At 37.6% G+C, this 22293-nt stretch overlaps 1 protein-coding gene across 2 annotated transcripts in view; it reads left to right on the forward strand.

Moving 5' to 3' along the window:
• The window catches only part of MACROD2 (mono-ADP ribosylhydrolase 2), a 1878458-nt gene that overhangs the window by 611926 nt on the left and 1244239 nt on the right, over positions 1-22293 (forward strand). For both annotated transcript variants that reach the window (XM_087853758.1, XM_045805705.2), the window contains exon 5: positions 17197-17313. In XM_087853758.1, coding sequence (XP_087709884.1) covers positions 17197-17313 — 117 coding nt within the window. The remainder of the gene's footprint in view (positions 1-17196; positions 17314-22293) is intronic.

Consider the following 22293-nt stretch of genomic DNA (forward strand, 5'->3'; position numbering starts at 1 on the left):
GTGATATTCCATTGCCACTAGATATCTCAATTATGAAGTGTAACTCTGATGCCATTTTGTTAAAAGCAGTGCTTTTGTATATTTCTGTCCACAATGCTGAGTACTACCTGGCCTATGGTAGGTGCCTGGGGAATGTTCATCAAATAAAAAAAAGAAAAAGTGAATAAATGAGGTAATAGAAAAGTAACCGATTGAACAGCATCTTACTGCTCTTAGTGACCAGAATTAACTGGTTGAAGAGTTAGGAAGGAATTACTAATTAAGATGTCAAGAACAGTTTACTTATTTATTTTCAACTTTAGTATGGATCAAGGGACGGGAGGAGGTAGGTTTACAAAGAATTAGAAACAATTTAAAAAAGGGTGCTAAGGCTTGACCTAATGAATTACATATTTAAGCATTACTTTGATAAAGAAATAGACATATAAAAGTAGTGATTATCTTCTTTCTTTTTTCCTCTTTCCAATTGATTATATTTTTTGCTTTCTCTTTAGTTGGAAATGCCTAGTCCCCACAGATACTATGCCTGCTGATTTTATATTACTCAAGTCTCACGTTTTTTTTCTTTAATTGTCCAGCATTCTTACCTAATATCAATCATACTGAAATAATTTTCATGCTTCCTAAATTAGTTTATTAAAAAAAAAATTCCCTCAAGCCATTTTCCCTAGTATAATTAACTTACATATATCCATCCTTTGAATTTCGTTTTCTCCCACAGCCATTAGGCCTGGCCATGAAATTCTCCAGGGCACTTTTATCTCTCCATTCAAAAACACTTCCTTTTGCATTCTCCCTGTGTTATTGGGTAGCATGTACTGCAGATGAATTTGGAAGTACCATTTTCTTCAGCCCTCTGGTAATAAACTGGGTTTATTTTTCATCAGTTCCAATATTCATTTTCAACAGAAACTATCAAGATTGTCATTATACTATTTGCTAAAAGGAGATATGTCCTCCTAAATGTCCTTTAAAAAAAAAACAAAAACAATAAAAACACGTAGATTCCTTTTCTACAGGGCCCACATTAAAGTAGGCCATGACCACAGTCCATGAGGTATGGTTTCCCATCTCTGCCAAGAGTTCAGCTTTCTCTTCTTCCCATTGAGAGTTAGGAGCCAAATGTGCACCAGCAATGATTGATGAAGCAATGGTGTCCCAAACCGCATTCACTTTAATTTCTGGTTTCACAGAACTTACAACACAGTAAGTTCCCGAATTATAACTTGTTCCTGATATTTATGATGTATATAAAGTCTTTATTACCTAGCAAAGAAATACTGTAGCATAAAAATAATCAGCATTTTCTCTAAACAGATCATATTTCTGAATTAATTTCTGAAAACATTCTTAGCAGGAAAGTTTACAAAGAGTTGGGGGCTTCCTGTGTCCCTTGACCTTTGATTCCTGTGCAGCGGAGCAAACTGTCCTCCCCATCCCTCGTTTATCTTCTACAGTTCTGAGTCATTGTAGAACATTTCTAAACATCTTCTGTTTCCATACTTTGGTTCATTTGCAAATTTAAGGACATACAATATTTTCAAATAATTTTTTTTTTAAAGAAAAAGACTCCATACATGTGATACAATTAATCCTAAATACTGTGTACTTTACATCTCTACCGTTTGACTTTTGAGTCTTTCTTGATATTTTGGTCCCTGAGATTTCATGAGATATACTGGATACTAATTGCTAGAGTGTTGTGCAGATGGCAGAGGGATAAAATGTTTTCTTAGTGGACCCTTTAAAAATTGTGGCTGTGGAGGGAGGATTGCTCTTATTCCATCCTGACAAGGATGGTGGATTTAATAGGTTCCCTGGGGCTTTTCATCACATTATAACTCTTTCTGTGATGGTCAGTTTGGGCCCACATTATGTGACCTGACTTTCAACTCATTTGAACTGCTGTCAGGCTGCTCAGGAATTGAGGGCTACTGGATAGTTCTGTTGTTTTCCCAACTGGAAAACAATAGTCCTGCATGAAAACTTCTGACAAAGTCCAGAATTGTGCTCTTTAGAGCCAAACTGAGTCAGACTGATACCTGGAAGCATCTTTGCCCGCTTAAAGTAATGTGGCTGGAATGCCTTATCATAATGTAAATCTGTGTTGCTTTGCTCTACAGTAACCGTGTGTCTATCGCTTGCCATCTCCCATTCCCAGAGGTTGAAACTGTTGTCACATCAACAGTGCTCCTTTCTCAGTTCACTTGTATTGGTCGTCAGCATTCCTGCAGAAAGGACAATGTCTCCTAAATGTTCTCCCCAGACCCAGTGCGTGGTATTTAAATTAAGAAAGCTCAGACATGTCTGAAAGGAGCTGAGGTATTGCATCCAGCCTTGCCAATCCACTGATTAAAATTCTTGCCAAGTGTTACATTATGCACAGCTTCCTTATTTTGGCTGTAAATTTCATTGCATATTTTTCCAGGATGAGAAAGTTTGTACTTTTTATTTCATAAGCCCACATAATAAACACAGCTTTCTTCAAAACCGTTTGAGGTGTCGGATGTGTGTGCTGTGTTAATATATAGGGCTCTTTTGTGGAGGAAAGCACATGTGGCCTGTTTTAACTTCTCCCGCAAGCATTTTAGATGGGGCAAAATGGTTCCACTGGGGAAAAAGAAAATAGACATTTTGATGAGCTGCAGGATTATCCAAGCCATGGCTTTCTCCTCCGTGAAGCCTCTTTTCTATGAATTTGAAGAGTGAACAAAACTTTCTTTATCGGCACAGAGAAACCCATTTACCCTACCCCCTCCCACAGCCACCACCCCTTGGTCCAGCCCTGCGTTTTTTAAAAAAAAATTTAATGGGTGAACATGTGAATCAAAAGTTCTCATCACATAGAACTTTCCCTAGCAGAAAACTTTCTGAAGTTTTCTTCACATTCACTTATGATTCTGATGAGAAACCTCCAGCATTTTGGAGAGAGAACACATAGGTTTAGAAGGAGTTTGCTTAGAAGAGGCCATAAAACAAGCACTTTGGACCCAGTGACTAGGCCTGCATTGGAAAAGGGGAAACAAATGGAAAGTTTTGCTCCATTTGCTTCCAGAAATTTATTTTCCTTTGGCAGCAGCCTTGTAGGAGGAAGGCACCTTTGAGGTCTGGAGGTGGGGAGCTTAACTGACATTAAAGTAAGATAGACCTGGAATTTGGGGATTGAATGCCTACCTGGGGGTCAGACGAGCAGTAGGACCCTCCTTTAGGTTTCACTTGGCAAAATGCTACTTTTATTCCCAAAAGAAATAATTCTGAATATCTTTCTTCTTTTTAAGTGGAAACCTATTCTGGAAGAAAACAATCTCAACCTATTTATTTAGAAATATTTTAAATGTGTACATGGGAATGAAGTTTTAGTTCCAGAAATTTCATGTGACACTATTCATTCTGTTCTCGTATCATTTTAGGTTAAATATTGTTTTTTAATGCTAAAATTTAATTTGATATGTGGTGCTTTTTTCTTTTTTTTTTTTCTCCTTGAGAATTTTTACTAGCATATTCCCATTTGAGTTTAGAATTGTTAAGGCAGAATCTTCATCCATGCAGGCACATATATTGAATTTTTGCTGGAAAGAAATAAGGGGATTTCATCCCAATTGTAAACTACTATAAACTTCATTGATAGGATTTTTCCTATTAAAAAAAAAAAAAAAAGAGCCAAGCCTTTTCTAAAAATTAGTCTTTAATAAGTGTTCAACTTTTTCTTTAATCCAAAAAAAAAAGTCAAAAAGAAAGAATAATTTCATTGCCTGACAGAATGATCACAATGTTTTTGCCTTTAAATTTTTTCTTCACATAAGATTATCCCTTGGAGCTCCTGTTGAAAATAAATAATGGGAGAAGAGAAAGTTGATATTTGGATTGGGGCAATAAATGCCGTCTTCATGTGTGGACTTTGGGAAAAGGGGCCACTTGTTACTTATCTCTTCTCCTGACCTACCAATACACTGAGGCATTAGTCCTTATAATACTCAAGCAGAGTAAGTGGCAAATAGTTTAATTTACCAAAACAAAGATTCTCTTTTGTATATGTCAAGATTTTACATTTTTGCAAAAACACATATAGGGACAGATTTTTATCATTTTCCTTCAGACAACCAATTGAAAGTTCAGAGAGATTTTTTTGTCCTAAAGATTTTTAATCCTTTATCACCTTACCTGAAACCATTAGTATTTCCTGAAGCAGGTGGGAGTATTAACCACAAAATGACATATGTACTTCTTTGTAGGAAGAAAATGAGGAGAAAAGATTCTATAACACGATTGAAGTTTAAAAGCTGAATTCCTTGAGGAAAGATTACCTTTCTCCATAGGTCTCATTTTTTGATAAAACAAATGAGGTTGTCTTAGAAGCATCTGTTAACATTGACCTACATCATCCCTAGTGTTGAACTTGTGTCCCCAGCCACTGGGAAGTTTCTGATAGAAGAGGAAGTATGTAAGTTGACTCATTTTTTATTTCTTGGAAAGAGAGAGGTCTCTCTGACATTACATTTCTGTTTGACCTAATCTCTATTAAGAAGACCTACCCAGAAACAAGGGCACAATCTATGCCTTTAACCCAGGCAAAACCACGCTCCAGAAGCAGATCTATTAGGCTGCCCAGGAACACAGTTATTATTTCTTCTTAAAGTCAAAATTTCCATTAATGCTTAGTCTCTATTAACATCAGATTTGCAGATTATTTTGAGGAGTTATTCTTTCAGGTGATATAGTGGTAAGACCTGCCTTTTCATATTTCCTCGAGAAGGGTCTCTGCTTGGGTTGGAGAAATGTGGTTGCCCTTGAATAAGAATTGAATTGCATTTTTTTTTTCTTCCCAAGTAAACTTTCCAAATTAAAAAAAGAAAGAAAGAAAGAAAGAAAGAAAGAAAGAAAGAAAGAAAGAAAGAAAGAAAGAAGAAAAAAAAGAAGAAGGAGAAGAAGATGATGAAGAAGAAGAAGAGGGGGTTATTACTGGGCTCTTGAGGCACCAGCTAATACATCCTTTGCCTGAAAATCCCTGTCATCTCTGATGGCAGATTTACCCTTCATCAGACTATCTCTGTGGACTTCCAGAGAAATATGATCCTCATTGTCTTCTCTGGATTCTTTAGTAGAAACTAACTTGAGGAAATCCAGCCTTATTGCAGATGGGAATATCTCTCCCTGCTGAGAACGGATAAAATATAAACCATCTTAAGGTCACATGGTTGTTGACTGGCACATTCTAGGTTCTCGTAACTTCCATTCCTTCTTTAGTGGTATGGTCAGCACTGCCCTGGCCCCCTCCATTGATCTGTTGGGAGTTTTGCCTCCTGTTCCATTTCCAATGTTTTGTCAGCTCAGAATTTCTTAGTAATTAATACTTTTGTAATAGTCAAAGAAACATTACTCATCTGGAATTTCAAGGGACATGTCTCAGCTAAATTAAAATGCATGCCTACAACATTTAAAGATGGCATTAGGTTCCAAGTTACAGAAGTCCCATTCCCACCCCAGATAGTGACTTACACGAGACATATGCTCGTTAACAAAAACTGTTTTCTCTCATTGAATGAAAAGTAGTCCTAATTTGACATCTCCACAGATGCCATCAGAGATTCAGGCACCTACCAACTCTTCTTTCTACCATACCAGAGTGTGTAACCTTCATGTTCATTCTCATTAGATGGTTATTGAAGTCAGGCCACCTAGTTTAAGTCTCAAAGGTGTAACAGTACAAAAGACTACTAATAGGAGAACAGTAAGAAAGCCTAATAGTAGTAGTAATAGATAATAAGATAGATAGATGGATTGATCTGCTGCATGAGTAAACCCTCTGTAATGAGATTTCTTGGAAATGCACTTAATGGCATCTCTTTCCATCTAAATTGGTCACTCATATCTTTTTCATTTTTGAAAGAGCTGCTGGTAAATATAGGTTTTTAGTTGGGCATATAGCCACCCCAGTCAATATAGGGATTCTGTTGGTAGGGAAAATGAGAATTGATAGTGGGTAGACAACCAGTAATCAATGTCATAATGACATTTTCTTTGGTCAAGGACTTTTCTTTCTTTCTTTCTTTCTTTCTTTCTTTCTTTCTTTCTTTCTTTCTTTCTTTCTTTCTTTCTTTCTTTCTTTCTTTCTTAAGGACAGAGCTTGGATATGTGGAAGGAGATGCATGGGGTTAGGTCTTAAGTGATGTGTTTACCATGAAGTTAGTGTTGACTAAATATATCTTTCTTATAACCTGAGTAGGATTTTAATCAACTTGACTTTCTCAGTCTCAAACCTAATGATGAGATAGAGCTCATCGATTCATATTTTTCCCAAGAAAATTTTTGGAAGGTCTGTTTGTTTCTGAGGATAAATATTCTCTTAGCCTCACTTGGGAGTTCAAGTTTAACAAGAGAGATAAAAAAAAAAAGAAAGAAAAAAAGAAAAGAAAAGAAAAAAAAAGTCATTGTTTCTTGGGTATCTGCACAATTAGATAATTCTATCTCCTAGAATCTTAAGACCCGTCTCCTAATTTTTTAAGATCAGTCCCTTAGCTTTTAGATTAGAGGTGAAGAAAGCTAGGTGTGTGACCCTTGGTTGCAAATCCTCCAGGTTCCTTTTTGTGTCCATGTTTATTCTCTTACGTTTGTCATCTTCTGCGGGGATCACAGCCCAGGTCTCATAGTCAAACTGACCAGCAAGATCAGGTGGCTCATAACAGAAGTTAATTTTTAAGTCAGCCCAAGGCTGTTTCAGATAGCTTAATTCCTTGCATCTGTGAAGCTTCAAGATGTAGATCTCCTTGTCACTGTATTGCTTTTTCTAACAGATATTTCTTCTCCTCCCTAAAGGGAACACTGATGCTATTTAGTACCTGACACATAAATCTTCCGTGCAGGCTACAGGTGACCTCTAATGGAATCAACTTTTCACCCGATTACTTCAGCTATATTGTTTTTCTTTCCTAAGAGTTTGGGACAGCTATTTAACCTTTTTCTTTTATATCATCACCTGAGAATGGATTATTGCTTTGTATTTTTTCTGATGATGTTGGCCTTTCTGTGTAACAGATCACCCCCAAAGTTTGGTGGCTTAAAACAACTATTTATATAACTCATAATTCTATAGGTTCACCAATAAGCTGGGCAGTTCTTCTCATGGACAGTTCTCATATATGTATTTGTGGTCAGTTGCTAGGAAAGTTGAGGCCAACTAGTCTAGGGTGGCATCAGCTGGGATAGCTTGTCTCTGTTCATCAGGCTGGCCTCGGCTCATGTACATGGTTGCTGAGCAGAAGTGTGAAAGGCCTCTTGAGACTCAGGCTGAGAACTGGCACAGGGTTGCTTCTGCCTCATTCTCTTGGCCAAAGCAAGTTACAAGATCAGCCTAGATTCAGGGTGTGGGGAAACAGATTCCATTTCTTCATGGGAACAGCTGTAGAGTCACGTTTCCAAGAACATGGTGCAAAGATGGGAATAATTGTTACAATTTTCTGTGCAGCAATCGCACTGGTAGGAGTACCTACCACAGTAACATTCTTTGAGCACTGATACAGGCACTACTCAAGCTAAGCACTGTACAAATGTTACCCTATTTAATCAGAATGAGAACCGTAGAAGGTAGATACTAATATTATACCCATTATGTAGATGCAGAAACTCTAAGTGATAGAGTCTGGCAGTTTGATTCTAGAGCCCTGTTAATCACTTTGTTGACTTTAAAATTTTTTTTTAATTATGTACCTTTCTCAGTAAAAATTTTTGAGCGTGAACTTATAAATTGTGTGTGTTTACTTGTAAATTATGTACAAGTGCTATTGTCAGTCTGTGTGCTAAATATTAGTAAACTTGAACTTCATTCATATCTTTTTAGATAAAAATTAAAAATGTCAAGAAAAGTTTAAATATATTCTTCTATCCCCTGTATGGATGTCTTGTGACCTTACTTTGGAGACCATAAACCAAGGACCTCTTTAGACCAAAGGCATTTCATGACTACTGTATCATCTTTGAGCGAAACAGCATTTAATAAAAATCCTACTTGTTACCGGATTTCAGTTCTAGTTCCAGTTAACACTGCCTGCTCTAACAGTGAACTGTTAAGGGCAGGGATTCTTTCAGTATTTGATTAGGACTCATGGGGGAATATAGCTCTAATTAAAATTAAAGGGGATCTTCTGATTTGGTAGAGCCATGACTTGTGACTTGGTGCTTCCAGTGAATTCTCAGATCACTCGCCACAGAGCCAACCACTCACTGCTCTTTGGAGGTTTGTCAGGAAAACAAGGTCGTATAGAGGAGTGATTCTCAAAAGTTCTCAGTTGGTTGTGTGCATCCGTGCTATCCGTTGAGATTTTTAAATGCAGATTCTGGGGTCCCACGATTAGAGAGACTGATCCTTGAGATTTGAGGTTGGGTCTAGGAATCCACTTTTTTTTTTTTTTTTCAGGCTTCCCAGGTGATATTGACCACACTTTAAGAGCAATGGAACTTGAATTCATATCTGCCACTTAACAGGTGGATGACCTTAGACATTTACTCTTGCATTGGTTGAGTTTCTTCAGCTGTAAAATGGTAAAAGTAATAAAGTCCAGGACCACCTTGCAAGATTGTTTCGAGAGTGAAATATGTGGTCATTTTGTCAAAGGACTTTATAAAAAGTAACACATTATCATGTGGCCTATTCCTCTAATTTTTTTTTTATCTATTAAAAGGCATACTCTCCATAACTAAGATATTCTATATATTGCTGATTACTTTTTATTTCAGTCAAAGTATGGTTCTGAGCCTGTCTGTCCTATTCACTTGCCTCCCAAGGGAAGGGGCCATGGTCATACTTCTTTGCATGAATGGCAGTAAGAGAGAGTAAGGATTAAGAATATAGATTAAGTTTGAGCAAACCTGGATTCTGACCCCAGCTTCTGTGTGATCTTGCACTAACTCCTTAACATCTTCTTCTTTGTTAAGTAGTCATCCTAATAGAGCTTACCTGTCAAGAAGTCTATGATGATAACATGTAATAACGTAACCAGTGTTTACTACATGCTTGCTACATGCCAAGCAGGTCAGAGTGGTTGTCATGTAATAGCTCATTTGCTCACAAAAACCCTGTGATTTTGAAGAGAGGTCCTATAAGGGCCCCTATTTTGCAGATGAGAAAATGAAAGTATGGGGAGCGAAAGTGGTGGCACTGGGACACAAATCTCTGCCTTTTGACTCTAGAACCATCCTCCTTCCACTTTGCAGCACTGCCTTTTATACAGGGAAAGCTTGCAAGTCACTTAGCACACCAGAAGGCACATGGTAAATCCTCAAAAGATGTGACATATTATTACCATCATTTGATTTCTTCACAGCTTCTTGCAGAATGCTTTTTGTGAGGTATTTGTTTAATAAATTTATGTTGATTTGATTTGGAAAGAACTCTGTTGTATTCTCTTGGGCTTCTAAAAGATATATTCAATGAGAGTCTTATTTTTCAGGCTAATGTGATTCATGCGGCTGCTTTTAGATTAAGTTACTGTCTTTTATTTACAAAAGAAGATTAAATGAATATGTACAGATCTAAGAGCTTCAGAATCCCCCTTGCTAAAAACTGTTTAAAATTTTGTCTTTGTAAGACAAAGAAGAGAGCTCACAGGGCCAATTTATAAAATAACTGTATTTTGCTGTATACTGTGTTTAGTATTTTTCAAAACACATATTTAGAAATCTTCCCTGGTTCTTCTTTTGCTAGCTCTTACACTTACTTACTGGTCCACTCTATCTTATGGATTCCTGTTCAGTGCTTTGTGGCTTGCTTTTTCTTTCCTATTTTCAGGATCAATTTATTCATCTGTATATAATATGGGGAGATTTACCTGGGGAAGGCCAGAGAGGCAGATTGGAATGTATGGGGTAAAATAAATCTTAGGTCAGAAAAATTGATGTGGTTTCATATCCCATCTCTTTTGTCTTCATTGTAGTTATTTAAATAGTGGGTTAAGACTATCCTATTAAAAACGTACTCAAACTCTACACCCCCAGGTACTACTGACTAAAGTAAGAACAATTCCCCCTCAAGCACAACCAGAACCCATCTTTCTACCCCATCCGGAGACAGTCTAATTCTCTAGGCTATGGTGTAAGGAAACCTGCCCAAGATGGTGTAATTAATAGGCTGAAGTCGTCTGGATTTAGATGTTGTTAGATAACTGGAGGAAAGAGGCCAGGAGTCAAAGGCCCTTGCCTTAGTTAACCATCTGCCTGCAAGCATTTTGGCCTTGCTGTCAGAATGGTAAAAGCAGGATTGTCAGTACAGCAGAAAACCTGGTTTTTGGAAGAAGTTGCTGCCAGACTCCTGTTAGTCCTGATGAAGAGCAGCTCTCTGAGTGACCTCAGTGTTCACTCCATTCCTAGCTGATCATACCATAGACAGTTTTTTAGGCAGTCCTCAGCCTTTATCTTCTGTTAGTCTGGTTTTGATCACAAAACGAGGGGAACAACTCTTTGAATGAATAGGACAGGCTGGATTTGGTGTTCATGGAGTCCTTGGTGTCTAGCATGATTAAGAATTCTGAGGCATACTTCAGGAAATGAAATTGGCTAAGATAATATGTTCATTCTAGTAGTAAAATCTAAAAATTTTTTGGCATACAAGTTTAAAAAATAGCAGTAATCAAGCTGAATGAAAATTATCACTGGAGTATTTAAAGTAGTAGTAAAAGTATCAGTCAAGGCAAACTACTATTACAAACATCCCCAAATCTCAGTGGTTTTGCACAATAAAATTTTGCCTATCCCCGGATTGACAGTCCAATATGGGAAGTAGGGGTGAGGTGGAGCTCTGTTCCACACCGTCATTTAGGGATTCAGGTACTTTCTGTTTAGTTGCTGTACCATCCTCTGCATGCAGCCTGAAGAGAACAGAAGATGAGACTGGGTGCAAGGAGTTTTAGGGTTTGGACATAGAAGTAGTTACATCATTTTTACTGATACTCCTTTGAACAGAACTCAAACTCATGACCTCACAGGACCTCACTATAAAGGAGGCTGGGAATTGCTTTCTAGCTATATAACCAGAAAGAAAAATAAGTGGACTTCAGTGAACATATTTATTTATGGAGCTTAGTCATCTTTTCTGTTTTCCTATGTGAATATTTCTTTTATAGGATAAGCGGCATTGGTAGTCCTATTGCTCTCTGGAAAATTGTGCTCAGGTTTTGTTTCTCATTTAGACTTTTGGTCTTGGGTTTTTTGTTTGGTTGGTTTTTGTTTTTTGTTTTTTGGTTGCAATTGGTTTTAGACATTTTGGGTCAGACTGAATACCTTGTATGGCAGTGTAAGGACGGTTGGTCCTCTATCCCCTCCCCCCTGGGGACTGGGGGTGGGAGAAATGGAAAAAGTGCTGCTGTGTACATCTCACATCTTGCCACTACCCAGCCTGGTGCCTTTTTAGACCCTAAAGGAAGGTAAAGGAGGAGATTTTCTAGTGGGCTGCACCAGACCCGAGGGAAATGGGTGAATGGGTGAATTTTCAGATTCAGTGAATTGTTCACACTTTTATTTTTTTTAATTTTTTTAAAAAGATTTTATTTATTTATTTGAGAGAGAGAGAGACAGCCAGCGAGAGAGGGAACACAAGCAGGGGTAGTGGGAGAGGAAGAAGCAGGCTTCCCAGCGGAAGAGCCTGACATGGGGCTCAATCCCAGAACTCTGGGATCACGCCCTGAGCTGAAGGCAGGCGCTTAAGGACTGAGCCACCCAGGCTCCTCTGTTCACACTTTTAATATGGAAGCTCATCACTAGATTTGTGACCACAACATTGTGGCTGTGTATTTAATTAGCTTTTCCATTTCTGGTTCTTTGGATTTAACTACCCTGATTACTTCTTCAGTATTATTTAAAAAAAAAAAAAGAAAGAAAGAAAAAGAAAACAAACCTGGGGTAACCCCTGGGGCCTATGATGGAGCCCCATATTGGGCTCCCTGCTCAACAGGGGTCTGCTCCCTCTCCCTCTGCTGCTCCCCCTGGTTGTGCCCTCTCGCTCTCTTTCTCTCTCTCTCTCTCTCAAATAAATAAAGTCTTTTTAAAAAAGATAACTAGGGATATAAAAAGAATAAGCCACCTCCTGTACCCTCAAGGAGCTGAATGACTAAAGCAGGAGAGACTTTCTCACATTTAACCAGTCTGCTGTGTTTATATAATAGCTGTAAAACAGTTTATAAGTATGAAAATAAGGGTACACGCCAGAATATGGGAACATAAAAAGACATTATTGTGTCCTGTAAATGTAGTGGATGGCTTTTTGGAGGAAACATTGGAGCTAGAAGTTGAACAATGAGAAAGACCTTGCTAGGCAGGAAACAGGGGAGGGGTAGCTGGATATTCTGGGTGGAGAGTACTTTGCAAAGGAAGTCTCGTTGTGTTTAGGGAATGGTAAGGATTCAGATGTGTCAGAGTACATGATGACAAGGGAGTGAGAGTGGGATGATGTGAGGTTGGGAGGTTAGGTTGGAGCCACATTCGTGAAGAGTCTAAAGACCATAATTTGTAAATAAGAGTTTCATAATGTAAGGTATGGGAAATAGCAAACATTACTTTAGTATGGAAGTGATGAAATCAGATTTGCATTTTAGGAAAAATAAGTCAAGCAAAAGGATTGGCGATAGGTTAGAGAATTTTAAAATCTCATACAGAGTTTGCGCATATAGAGACATTATTTATTTATTTTTTGTTTTTCAAAGACACAACAACCCACTTTCAAGTACAGAATTGATACAAGAGATAATGCCGTTTCCTTTTTTCTCCCATGTACTTTTCCCAAAGACCACATATAGCTCTAAAATAATATGATATCATGTTTTAGCCAATAGAAAATGTAGCGTATACTTCCAGCTTCTGATAATGACAGACTAGCTTGTATCAGAGTAGACTTCCCACCAATAGTAATTTAAAATTCTCGACAAAATATAAAAGCAATGATAGAAACTGTTTATTGGCACTAGAGAGCAACTAAAAGCAAGCTGAAACTAAAAAGGATTCTACCTTCTAAAGAGGGAAACCACACTGGGGTGAGATCCACATTTAAATGGCTTTGACCCCAAGGGTCCTCCATGCCCCACATGGGAAGTGGCTGATAGGGCTCCAAGGAAAAAACAGTAGTTTTATTGGCTTTAGGAATCATAAGACTGAATTCAGGGTTGTCAGAACGACTAGGAATTGAGATTAGGATTCCCGAAGGGAGAGAGACACAGAGGGAGCCCCCCTAATCTGTAAATGAATACCTATAATCTTTGGCAGAGCCTTAATCATACATGTACAGATAAAGAGTCCAAGGAGCCCAGGAAGAAAACGAGAGCCAGAAAGCTGAAAGAACTGTGCAGAACATTCGTTTTCTCACTTCAGGGATATGGAGTTTAGAATTTTAGTTCCCTCGAGTTAGAGGGAATTGATAAACACTTGGGTTTTCTATTGAAGCTCTGGAAGGTTCATGCTTTAGGAGTAAAGACCACATCCTAGAAGTAAGGGAAAGACTGGAATAAACCTGCCTTAACAAAGCCTAAACTTACACCTCCCTATTACCTGGCAGTAATTTAACTGCTTGCCAGAGTGAACTTCAGTGCTGTTTGGAGGAAGATAATATAATTTAAAGCCTTTTCAATATATTTACGGTGTTTATATGTCATCAGTAATTACTGGACATGCAAAGGAACAAGAAAATATGACCCAGAGTCTTGGGAAAAGTCAGTCAATATGAACAAACTAGTAGCTGACATAGATACCGGAATTGTCAGATAGGATGTGAAAATCACTATGCAGAATCTGTGAAGGCATTTACATGAAAAAATGGACGAGGAGATGGGAAAATTCAGGAGTAATATGAAAACTGTAAGATAAAGGACCAAAGGAAAATCTCAAGATCTAAAAAATAAATCTCTGAAATTAAAAAGAAAAATTGGATGAACCTAATAGCAGATTTAACAAAACTCAGTAATAAAAAGACAATAAAAATTAGCAAAAGACATGAGCAGACATTTCCAAAAAGAATATATATAAATGACCAAGAAGCACTTGGCAAGATACTTAACATCGTTAATCATCAGGGAAATGCAGATTGAAATCACAGTGAGATACTCCTTTATATCCATTAGAATTGCTCAAATTAAAAAGGCTGACAACACCAAAGGATTGTCAAAGCTTGAACTCCCAGACTTTGCTGGGGATACATGTAAATTGGTATAATCACTTAGGAAAACTGCATATTAGTTCTTTATAGAGTAGAATATATACTGACCCAGCAATTTTATTCATATTTATTTGTCCAAAGGGAATAAAACATATAGCCATAAAAGGACTTGTACAGGTATGCAGATATATTCACAATAGCTAAAACCTGCAAATACGCCACTGCCTATTTATAGATGAATGGATAAAGAAATTATGGTATTTTCAACCGTGGAATATTACTCAGGAATAAAGAGGAATGAAGTACACGGCATGCAACAACACAGATGAATCTCAAAAATGAAGTTTGAAGCTATATAACATGCAAAACGTAGCTAGGGTGATTGAAATCAGAAAAGGGGCTCTCTTTGTGGGGTGAGAAGGGAAATTGAATGGAAAGGGCGCAAGAGAACTTTTTGGGTTGACGGAAACATTTTGCATTTTTATTGGTATCATGGTTACATGAGTATAGACTCATCAAAACTGCATGTTGGAAATCTGTGCATGTGATTATATAATCATTACAGCTCATAAGTAGAATTGATGGAAACTGAAGGGCAATGTAATATGGTGGTTCCACATGCCACATGCAGGGATTGAGGTAAGACTACCTGGATTCAGATCCTGAAGGCTGTGAATTATAGTGGGCAAGGGTATGGTTGCTATATCAGACAAACCTAAGGGGATTTTGTTGTTGTTTTGGTTTTTTTTTTAAAGATTATTTATTTATTTGAGAAAGAGAGAGACAGCGAGAGAGGGAACACAAGCAGGGGGAGTGGGAGAGGGAGAAGCAGGCTTCCTGCCGAGCAGGGAGTCCGATGCGGGGCTTGATCCCAGGACCCTGGGACCATGACCTGAGCTGAAGGCAGATGCTTAACGACTGAGCCACCCAGGTATCCCCAAACCTAAGGTTTTGAATCACATTGCCAATATTTTGTGAACATTGAGAGGTTACTAACGTCTTATAAGCTTCTATAAAATGGAGATGATAAACTTAGTATCTACTGATAAGGTTGTCCTGAGTACAGTGGCTGGCATATATAGATGCACTCAAGAAATTTAAACTGAGGTCATTATTATTAGATAGCTCTTCAGCCATTCTTTCATTGCTCTAATGCACTCATCAATGCTGGTATAGCATGAAGATTTTGAGAATTAGGTATCTACAAACTGCATTATACTGCAATCTAAATAATGCAGATAATATTTGACATCATATGATCAAAGATACTAGCAAATCCTATTTTAATTATCCATTTCAAACTAAGTAACTTATTATCTCTTTGCCAAGAAAAAAATGTTCAATTTAAAATACTTCTCCTGAAGGTCTTGTAAAAAAAAAATTGAAACATAAATTAGGACCTAATTTTTTTTTACTAATAGTCTTACCCTCTGTTTTCCATCTCATGGTCACTTTTTGTATTTTGGTATATCTTCAGGGTGCGTGCGTGTGTGTGTGTGTAAATGTATCTGTATAATAAGTGTGTGTGTATCGCTTTGTAAGCAAAATTGTGACTATATGATATATATACTCTTCTAAACCTGACATTTCACTTCGGCATCTTTCCATGTTTAGGACTATTTACATATAGAGTTGGCCCATTCTTTTTAGCAGCTGCATAATAGTATTGCATTGATGGATTTTGATTTATCTAACTAGCTCTCTGAGAAGTTCCAAGTTTCCACTATTATAAACAACTCTGACATTCTTAGAGTTATAGCTTTTGCACTTGTGTTAATTATTCCGTAGAATAATTTTTTTAAAAAAGTAGAATTGCCATGTGAAAGAGTTGGAGCAAAATTTATTAAGCTCTTTTTGGAAGAGAAAAATTGTATGTGTGAGTATGTGTATGACTGAACAGTGAAAGAATGAGCGTTGGAATGTTGAAGGTTCTCTGGGTCAGTTACCTGGTGCTGTGGCCCGTGGGGACATATTCTAACCTCTAATATCCTGGTTTATTTTCGCATCCCAGCTTACTACTACTCTCTCCCTCTTTGTCTCTTTATCCTTCGTTTAGCTATCTTGCATTTCCTTTCAGTCCAAAGGGTCCATTCAACAGCAACTAAGAGCCCAAGTTTTCAATTTCCGAATGTGTGTGCATATGATCTTTGAGCCTTCCGTCTGTGCACTCACGCCCGCCCCATCCAGTCATATAAAGTTTTAATTTCCAACAGCATTAGGTTTGTGTTTTCAAAAGGCAAGTCTCAAGGTGTGGGCCAGATGTGAAGGGGGAGGATGAGAGGCCAGAGGACTGAGGAGACTTCGGGTTGGTGAAAGGCAGGAAGCTGTTCATTTAGTGGAGCGCGGGCAGGAGCAGCTGAAGTTCTTGGCTTAGTCGCTGTCAGGTGAGTGAGGGTGGTTTTATGGGCATTTACTAAGACCCAAGCTACCCTTGCCTGTCGTCTAGTGCTCTGTCAGCCTGCACAGACACAGCTGTGTTTGTGTCCTGTTGTTGGGGGAGGGGGAGCTCAGAAGTCTGGTTTTTTTTAATGGCTTTAATTCTACTCTCAGTTTTGAGGTGAGTACAGATGTTTTAGAGTGTTGTTTTCACTTTCTTCTTGACCTTTTTCTTCTATAACTTGTGGTATGTTGGAGGCAATACTTACCAGCTTGGGAGACAGAATTATTAGCATTTCTTTTGCACCCTGTGTTCAGTGACCTCAAGCTGATAGTTTGAAATTGGACATGGTGGGGGTATTTACACAATTGATGTTGGAAAAGGCTACAAATCAGGGATTCCCCCATCCCAAGAGAAAACTGTTGTTTAATGTTTGCCAGCACACTACATGACTTGTGTAACCCTTCTACCTCTGTCCACCACACACACACACACACACACACACACACACACACACATGAAAGCATAGTGTTTGGAGGATTGGACATCATGGGTTTTCTTCCATGAGACTACGGTGATTTTCAAGAGGAACAAATTGAGTTCCTTTTCTCTTGCTGTATCCAGTTTTGCATTTACTTGCATTTACTTCCAAAAGGACAAAAATGAGCTAACTTTTTTCTCTCTCTCCTAGTGGATGGCTGTATTCACAGAGCAGCTGGCCCCTGTTTACTGGCTGAATGTCGTAACCTGAACGGCTGTGAGACTGGACATGCAAAAATCACATGTGGCTATGACCTGCCTGCAAAATGTGAGTACAGCTCTTGTGAACACTGTTTCCAGATCAGCTGAGCATGCTTATATGGTTTTATCCCTCAAGTGTGTAACTGGAAAAGGAAATGGTAGTGGTGATATTTAATTAAATGCGCTTATATTTGGATTTTGTCCTTGGTAATAAAATGTGTGCTCCAAATATTTCTTTAAATATATATGTATAATATGTGAGTGTAGGTGATTTTTGTTCAGGTCTTCGACAGAGTGTCTCTGAAACAGAGAAATAAAAATATGAGCAAAATGTACATTATAGTATTTAAAGGGTTGTGGAGTGACAGCTTCTGGAAATGATGCCAATTTCTTATTCCTTGTTCAGGTTTCTTGATTGTGGATGTGTTTAGAGCAAAGGAGATCAAAGTGATATATTGTGTTTTCAGCTGCCATGTAAAGGCTGATTGGCAATTACAGCCAAGGCATCTGTCACACTTTGCTTTCAGGAAAAGCCAATGGAATGTGGTTGTCAGTGTGAGAATGTATTTGCTCTTTCAATGTGGAATGGTCAAAATTTCCATTCTATTTGAATAGAGAGAAGTATTGCATTTGATTGACCTTGTTGCCTAGTCATTTAGCCAACTAAGTGGGGTGGCGTGGAATAAAAATACTGAGAGAGGAGCTGGTTAAAGGCACAGATTTTTTAATCATATAATCTTCAGGGCTTGGCGGGTGGAGGTGAAGGGTTTCAGTGCACCATTAAGGTGTTCATTGATCTGGAAATTGGGACACCAGTTAATTGTTTATTCTGTTCATCTGCTTCTTCTGATACTGCCTGGGTCTGTAAATACATTTTATGTAAAAATGAACCGAGTTTTTGTTTTTTGTTTTTTTTTGTAGTGGAGAAAACGTGACTAAAAAATTATAACACAATCTGTAGGATACTTGTTAGGCTCTGTATAGACAAGTTGTGTAAGAATGAATTTCCTATGGATATGTGTGAGTGGAGAGATAGTGTGTTATATTTTCAAGATTACTTTAAAGAATGTTTAAATCTGAGGTTTTGTAGTAAATGTCATATATTAAAATGATATTTTTTCTTTATACACATTATAATACTGCATTCTATATTTCTCACAGTGGGTTCTAGTGAATGCAAGTCAGCTATATACTGTTTAATTTTTCCTTCAATGACTTCTCACTTTTCTTTCTTTCTTAGTGTTTTTACCTTGTGTGAAAGAGCCAAATCATGTGCCAAATGGCCCTCACTCCCACTTGAAATGTATATTTATGTCACATAGAGTCCTTTATGTACAGTGGTGTTTCAAACAGTTCTCCCTTTGAGTCAGAAAACCTGAGTATTAAAGGTGATTTCCCTTTCCAGAATTATATGTCTCTATGTTTACAAATATTGGTCATTTTTTCTTTTTAACACCGTACTACCTTTGTGATATAGCTAACTGATACCACCCGAGAACAAGCAGGTTATTGATTACTTTCAGACTTGTGTCTGTCCTTAAACTAAGGAATAAGGCCTGGTTTCCTACTGCTTTACTACTTTCTTTCTTATGTATTAAAGCACAAATAAATTCTTCACCTCTGAGATTTCCGAAGACAGATAACCTCAGTATCACTAACTATGACCAAATAAAATGGTGGCCTTAGTGTATGGGTAATGCCATGATGATTTTGTCTAATGTGCTTGCTCCGGTCTGACATCTCTAAGTCGTCCAGCTTAGTTGAGGGTTATTGAGGGAGGTATGAAGACCAATGACACCAAGACCTGCGCTTGAGGAGTTTCATGATTGAGTCATATCCTTGAGCTAAGGTGTGGCTTTCCTGGGCACCCCCAGGCCAACTGAGTCTTTGTGGCACAGGGACTCTAGTTAACAAAAGTCAGTCCACAAAACTTGGTACCAATCTGTGTGAACGGAGATAATGAGAGTCTTATACGCATTTAAGTCACTGTGCACAGTCCACAGGGCACATCCAGTAAGAAAATCATCCAGCACCATAGAAAGGGCCAGATTTGGGATGGCAGTGCCACCTCACGAAAGTCACACACTAGACTACTTGTGAAGAAGTCTTGGTATTTCTCTATATTTTGAAAGATTAATGATCTATATTAGAAACATAAAGAGCAGGGAAAGCAATCAAGCAATATGGAAATGCATAATAATAGCTTACATCTGTATGCCACTTTATAGTTTTCCACAGTACTTTCACAAGCCTTTATATTTTAAATTATATTTTATAAACATTGTGTGTGTGTGTGTTCATTTCCCCTTTTCCTATCCCTGAAAGATGTTTTTCTTTCTCATCAATTTGGTTCATCCATTTCAGAGTCATTAACAATCCACAGATGTGCTTTTGTAGAAAGAGAATGAAAAGGAGCTCATTACATACTGCTTGGGTCATTTTCCCCCTCCATATTTAATAATTCCATGACAGTTTGACAGCAGAAACTAGTTCCTATCTGTCCTCTGTGACAGCGGGTTTATCATTATGGGGGTACTAAAGCCAGTCATCCAGCCACCATTGATAATATCTTCATGCATCAGCAATTTGTTTGGAAAACACTATTGTCTAGGTTACAGACGAACTTGGTAATTTCGAACAAGTCTTTGGTTTTTTTATGCTTGCTAAATTAATCTATTCCTAAATGCTTGTATTTGAATTAATCATGTTTGTCATCTATTTTCTGTGACTCATCATAATTGGTGGAAAGATAAGCCTCAGAGATTTCGTTTATTCTTCATTGTTTGGATGTTTTGATTTCTCTTGATGTGGAATGTCCGATCATTCTTTTCAAAAGTAATTGTAAGAGTGGAAAGAATATTGGCTAATATTTCATTAAAGGAGATTGCTAAAGAAATGACTTAAGAAATAGACTAAGGACTGTTTATACAGTTGGACCTTTTGGGATCTTCTCTTTTACAATATTAGATTCATAATGAAATTTAGATACCTATAGAGTTTTAGAAGCTTATCAACATGTGGAACCTTCCTATTCGTACTATCATCATCCCACCAAAGGGTCAACTTCATGTGGGGGGAATTTGTCCATCAGTCACAGTTTTAGTGTCAATATATAGCACAGTGTTTCCTGAATATGTGCTGAATTAATGTGAATGAATGAATGAGCAAATGAGTAGTTTCAGAACTTGTCACCTGGAAAATGGCTTTTCAAATGTTGCTTCTACTAATTTTTTCCCTCCTCCAATGCATTCTGCCCAGTGCTGGTAGATTAATATTCCTAAATCCAGAGTCCTCATGATTGTCTGTAAGACTAAGTGGTGTGGCTCTCCTTACGTCTCGGACATCATCTCCCTCTGTCCTCTTCCTTGCTCACACAGGTTGCTTTGCTGATCTGTAACGCGTTTGCATTAGAGTTCCTTCTGCCTGGAATTCTGTTCTTCTACAGACCTCCCTGGCTTGCTCCCTCACCTACTTCAAACGCTTGCTCAAATGTAACTTCCAATATTGCCCTAACCAACCTGTTTATAATTGCTTTTTCTGCTTTATTTATAATTGCTTATCTGTAGTATTTAACCTTCAAATACGTGGTATCATTTACTTATTGATTTTGTTTTTTGTCTGTCTCCCCCTATGAAAATGAGGGTGGAGATTTTTTTTTTCCTGTGTCTTTACACTTATTGCTGTGTCCATACAGGTTAGAGAAATGTTTGAAACATTATAAGGGCTCAGAATGTGTTAACTCCTCTCCTCTCAAAATCCTTGGATGGGTGTTTCCTTAAACATAGACTTGTTAGCCTGATTACCTTGGGCCTTCCATGATTTACTGCCATATCCTGAACTAACAAGCTTTTACATGATCTGAATTGCTCACAGTCATGTGCCTGGGCTTGGAGTCTGTATTTGGGGCCATCTAGAAAGCTCTTTGTCTCTTTCCTGTCTTCCAGACTCAACTCAAGTATCACTTCTCTCATAAAACAAATCTTCCTTATCAACTCAGTCAAAGGAACTTCTTTTTCCTTCAAACTCATGAATACAGCTTGTTAACACCTGAGGGCACTTTTCACTACTTTTTATTGTTATACGTACAAGTTTTCCACCTTTCTGTCAGTCCATTGTATATAATGGGTACCAGAGAAATATCTACTAGATGAATTACTTGTTAAAGGTGGAAGATTGGTTGATAATTGGTGATGGGTAAGATGTAAAAGACATTTTATGTGAATATCCCTGAGAAATGATGAAATTAGTGTTAATTATCCCTTAGGATTTTTAAATCATATTTTAACGTATATCTAATTCCAAAGTCTCTCATTTAAGGAATTTACTTTTAATGGCACTTCTCCTAAGGGTGAACAAATAAAAATAAAGAAACCATATCAACTTTATTTAATGACTTTTGGCATAGCTCCCATGTCTCTTCTATTTCTTGAGAATGCTCCATTTTTAGGCTTTAAGGTTGAATAATCATGAATGATAAATGGAAAAATATTAAAATCTGTATATAAAATGGTGGGATCTGTTTCTTTTATCCTTCCATTTACTCTTTGGAAGATATCGAAGAGTAATATTAGCTTCCAACTCACAGGTTTTTATTAATCATTTGAAAGGAGACTATAGGGTGAGAGACCATAGTATAGCATGTTAGAACATCATAGAATGATATGAATCAGAATCCTCATTGTATTTCCAGGTACAATAATAATCAGATGATGGTAGCTTAAAAGGTACAGTTGATAATAATTAATACTTCTCCTGTGCCCTTCATCAAGAAATCATAATACTTTGAAACATTAGCTCATCAGTCCTTTAGAAATTTCTATGAGCAAGTGACATGACAAGTAATGGTATTTTCTTTCAACACAAAGGGAAATTCAGGTACAGAGTGGTTAAATTTGTTGCTTCCAGTAACAAACTATGTCCATGTTAGGACCATGGCAGATAGCTCAAGTATCACCTGATTAGGGCGAGAGTCTATGGCAGGTGTTGACTGCCTGTTTTTTATAAATAAAATTTTATTAGAATACAGCATTCGTTTGTGTATTGTCTA

The sequence above is a fragment of the Ursus americanus genome, chromosome 22, assembly GCF_024610735.1.
Source record: "Ursus americanus isolate L20-20 chromosome 22, mUrsAme1.1.p, whole genome shotgun sequence".
NCBI lineage: Eukaryota > Metazoa > Chordata > Mammalia > Carnivora > Ursidae > Ursus > Ursus americanus.